Consider the following 4603-nt stretch of genomic DNA (forward strand, 5'->3'; position numbering starts at 1 on the left):
AGACCCTTTTACCCTTTTTTATTCATGCAGGATGTTATCCAGCAAAACCACGAGGAACGAGCTCCTTATTTATGGCCCAGGGTCCTATTTCCTAAATCATCCTCTTCTCCTCCGCCCGACAACACTCTTCTCCACAGATCATTAAATGGAAGGATGGCTTAAAGGACTGACAGATAAGTGGATGGATAGATGGAGAGATGAGGAAAGACAAACATAAACACACATCAGTGAACCCGCCTCCTCTTTGCAGCATGTCATTTCTCCGACACAGCGGGTGGAGTCTTTATCTGTTTGAGGGGTTGTGGATATTCTGCACACGTGCTTTTGATCTGTTTATATGTGTTTAAGTTAGAGAGATAAATAAAAATGTGTCTGGAGACACATAAGTCAAAAGTAACATCCAAGGAAAGATGACAAAGACCAAGGCAGGTTAATTCTTTATCTTAAATCAGGGAGAGCAAACATTCCATACAGCAGTCCCAAAATGGCTGCTCACAGAGCCGGGTTCAGACAAAGGTCAACACCTATATAGGAAGAGAGAGAGGGAGTGCTGCCTCAAGTGGGCAGGTGAGGTTATGACATGAACACAAGACACAGAATATCACACCCTCCCATCCTTGATGAAGACAGTCTGAAACAGTGCCCTGTAGGAATCAAGTCCCTCAAGGCACATAGCGGTCTGGGGGACGAGACTCCCGGCCAGACCTCCTGAGCACTGGTGGGGCTGGTGGAGTGGCCGCTGGTGGGTCAGGTGGGGAGCACTCCACATTGGTACTTTGCTCATACCCCGAGGGATCGGTAGTTATGTCCATGGGTGGGGATGAAGAAGGACATGGAACTTGGGGAAACTCCATAGAAGCATCGGCGCGTGGTAGGGTAGGTGATGGGGGAGGTGAACGATGGCGTACGTGGTCAACATGTCTTCTTACCCGCTGACCACTACCCAGCAGCACTGTGCATGACACTGGACCCGTCACCGACTCCACCATGCCAGGAATCCAGCTGGGCCCCGCACTGAAGTTCTTGGTGTAGACGGGAGCCCCCTCCTGGAGACTCCGGGCTCTGGCATGCTGATCATGCTGTTCCTTCTGCTTCCACTGCTTGTGTTGCACTCGAGACTGGAGGTCTGGGTGCAGAAGGTCCAGTGTAGACCTCAGCTTCCCATTCATCATCAGCTCTGCAGGAGATTTGCCCGTAGTAGACTGGGGGGTGATCCTGTAACTGAACAGAGCACGTGACAGCTTTGTCTCCACTGAACCGCCTGAGCTCTTCTTCAGGAGGGATTTTAGTGTTTGGACCGCCCTCTCGGCCAGGCCGTTAGAGGCCGGGTGCCAGGGGGCAGTGGTGACATGCTGGATACCATTCCGGACCATAAACTCCTGAAAGTCTCTACTTGTGTAGCAAGTCGCATTATCAGAGACCACCATCTCAGGCAGTCCAAATCTGCTGAAACAGTCTCTTAGACATTCAATGGTGGCAGCCGTGGTCGATGAGTGGAGAGGATAGGCCTCTATCCACTTAGAGTGAGCATCAATAATTACCAGGAACATACGTCCCATAAATGGACCCGCATAATCTATGTGTATCCGTCTCCATCGCTTGGCTGGCCACTCCCACGGATGCAGGGGAGCGTGAGTCGGCATTTTTCGGTTTACCTGACAGATGTTACAGCCCCTCACCAGCCCCTCGACATCCGCATCCAGCTGTGGCCACCAGACGTAGCTCCGTGCCAGGCCCTTCATTCTGGTGATACCGGGGTGTGACTGGTGCAATTGCTGCAACACGGCTGGACGGCCCCTTGTAGGGATGACAACTCGGGCCCCCCAAAGGACACACCCCCCTTGGATACTGAGTTCATCTCGTCTCTGGTAATAGGGAGCAAAACAGGGATTAATTACCCCACTAGGCCAGCCCCGCCCGACATACTCCAACACCCGGGCTAGAACAGGGTCCCGACTGGTCCACCTCTCCACTTGTCTGTCAGTCACTAGGGGGGTATCAAGGTGCTCTATCATCATCACCGTACCCCCATCCTCTGGATCCGCCCCCTCCTCCTCCCCGGAGGAAACAGGCAGACGGCTGAAAGCGTCAGCATTTCCATGGTCCTTGCCTGCTTTGTAAACCATCACATAGTTATAGGCCCCCAACGTCACCGCCCACCTCTGGACACGGGGCGAAACCATTTGAGGCACCATTCTAGCCTCACTAAATAGACTGAGGAGGGGCTTATGGTCCGTAACTATGGTGAAATTACGGCCATACACATAGTTGTGGAACTTCTTCACTCCAAACATCACAGCCAGACCCTCCTTATCCAGCTGTGAATAGTTCCGTTCTGCAGCAGTCAATGTACGAGATACAAACCCCACAGGTCGTTCTGACCCATCTGGCATTCGGTGGGACAACACCGCCCCCACCCCATAGGGCGAGGCATCGCACGCCAGGACCACCTCCTTCTTCGTGTCATAGTGCACCAGGACCTGGGAAGACTGAAGAAGAGTTTTAGACATCTCAAAAGCTTCCTGCTGGGTTGGGCCCCAACTCCACCGAACATCTTTCCTGAGTAGGGAGTGGAGAGGAGAAAGAAGGGAAGACAGATTAGGGAGGAAACGATGGTAATAATTCAGCAGTCCTAGATAGCTTTTCAGCTCTGAAACAGTCTTAGGTGTGGGGGCATCTTTTATGGCGGCCATTTTCTCTGTTACTGGGCGGAGCCCATTCCTGTCAATCATGTGCCCCAGATACATTACTTCATTCTGGAGGAAGGAGCATTTCTGTCGCTTTAGGCGCAGCCCATGGTCTTCAATCCTCTGTAGCACCTCCTCCAGGGTTTTCAGATGCTCTGTCTCTGTTGGACCACTCAGAAGAATATCATCCAAAAACACACTGCAGTGAGGGATTCCCCGGAGGATCCCCTCCATAATCCTCTGAAAAATAGCAGGACTCGATGATACACCAAAAGGCAACCGCTTATAGGTATATAGGCCTCTATGGGTGTTTATCGTGACATACTGCTGGGAGCTCTCATCTAACACCACCTGTAAATAAGCGTGGCTCATGTCAAGCTTAGAAAACTGTTCTCCTCCAGAGAGCTTGGCGAATAGATCTTCCACTCTTGGAATGGGGTATTGCTCTACACTGGAGGCCCGATTAACAGTCACTTTATAGTCCCCACATATTCGGACCCCCCCCACAAGGCTTGAGTATGGGCACTATAGGTGCAGCCCATTCTGAGTGAGTCACCGGTTCAATAATCTTATCTTCAAGAAGCCTATCCAATTCAGCTTCCACTAAGGGTCTGACAGCATAGGGGACTGACCTTGGTTTGAAGAACTTCGGCTTAGCCTCCGCATCCACATGGATAGTCGCTTTGATGCCCTTCAGAGTTCCAAGCTCGTCTTTGAACACTGCATCATGCTTCATCAGTACTTCCTCTAACCTGGTGGAGCCAGGTTTCGGGGGGTTGTTGGGTGCAGACTCCACCTGATGAAGGGAGTGGACCTCCATGGCTAATGCTTGGAGCCAACTCCGCCCTAGGAGATTGGGACCGGAGCCAGCCACCACGATAACTGGTAGCTCTCGAGAAACATTCTGGTGAGTTACAGTGACCCGGGCCATGCCTTTAACCTGAAGCCGCTCGCCGGTGTAAGTCTTCAGCTTTATTGGGCAAGTGTCTAACTTGGGCATAATAGCTAGATTTCTCAGCTTAACATACTGCTTTTGACTGACAATGGTAACACTACAGCCCGTATCAACCTCAAAATGGACTTCTGTTCCATTGATAAACACTGACTGTAGGATAGGGGGCACCTTCTGATTGTTCTGTCCTACCATACATAAAGCATGCATGGAGGACATATCCTGCTCTGATTCAGAGCTACTACTACCCCCATCTCGCAATAGATGTGCTCTACGGGACCTCCCCCCCACTGCCTTGCCCTGGGGACCTGACTGACCCGGGGTGGGCTTTCCTTTGGATCTACAGGCCCGAATTAGATGCCCTTTTTTTCCACAGCCATGGCATGTCTCGGCGGCAAAACGACAGTCGAAGGGTGAGTGCCGCCCCTTGCACCTGAAGCATTGGGGACCCGGAGCTGGTGAGACGTGGGCTCGCTGCTCCGAAACCTGGTAGACCGCTTCCCCAGGCTTGGCTCGGCCTGCTGCTCCAGCTTCCTCCCTCCACAGGGCCTGGATGTCCCGCACGTCCTTATCAGCCGTCTCCATGGACTGGGCGATCTCCCAGGCCTTTTTGAAGTCCAGCTCCCGGTGGGACAGCAGTTTCCTCTGAATACTGTCATCATTCACACCACAGACCAGCCGATCTCTCAACATCTGTAGTAAAGTGTCTCCATAATTACAGTCCCGTGCAAGCTTCCTGAGATCAGCCACATACTCTGCAATGGACTCCCCTGGACGGCGTGTCCGGGTATTAAACTTGAACCTTTGCACAATCTCACTGGGCTTAGGGTTGAAATGTTCCTTTAAGGTAGTGTTGTGATCGAATTCAATCACCCCGGGTTCTTTAATTGAGCTGGAAAAGGTAAATAAAAAGACACAAGACTGGGATAGAATTAAAGTAGGCCTCATGAGGGAGATCGGCAGA

General features: G+C 51.7%; 1 protein-coding gene across 1 annotated transcript; it reads right to left on the bottom strand.

Annotated features, from left to right (window-relative positions):
• Window positions 1-662: 662 nt before the first annotated feature.
• LOC133449089 (uncharacterized protein K02A2.6-like) lies at window positions 663-4332 on the bottom strand. The gene is given in 2 exon segments (XM_061728220.1): window positions 663-3194; window positions 3196-4332. Coding segments are annotated over 2 exon segments (3669 nt in total).
• Between the last annotated feature and the right edge of the window lie 271 nt (window positions 4333-4603).

Source organism: Cololabis saira, chromosome 8, assembly GCF_033807715.1.
Source record: "Cololabis saira isolate AMF1-May2022 chromosome 8, fColSai1.1, whole genome shotgun sequence".
NCBI lineage: Eukaryota > Metazoa > Chordata > Actinopteri > Beloniformes > Belonidae > Cololabis > Cololabis saira.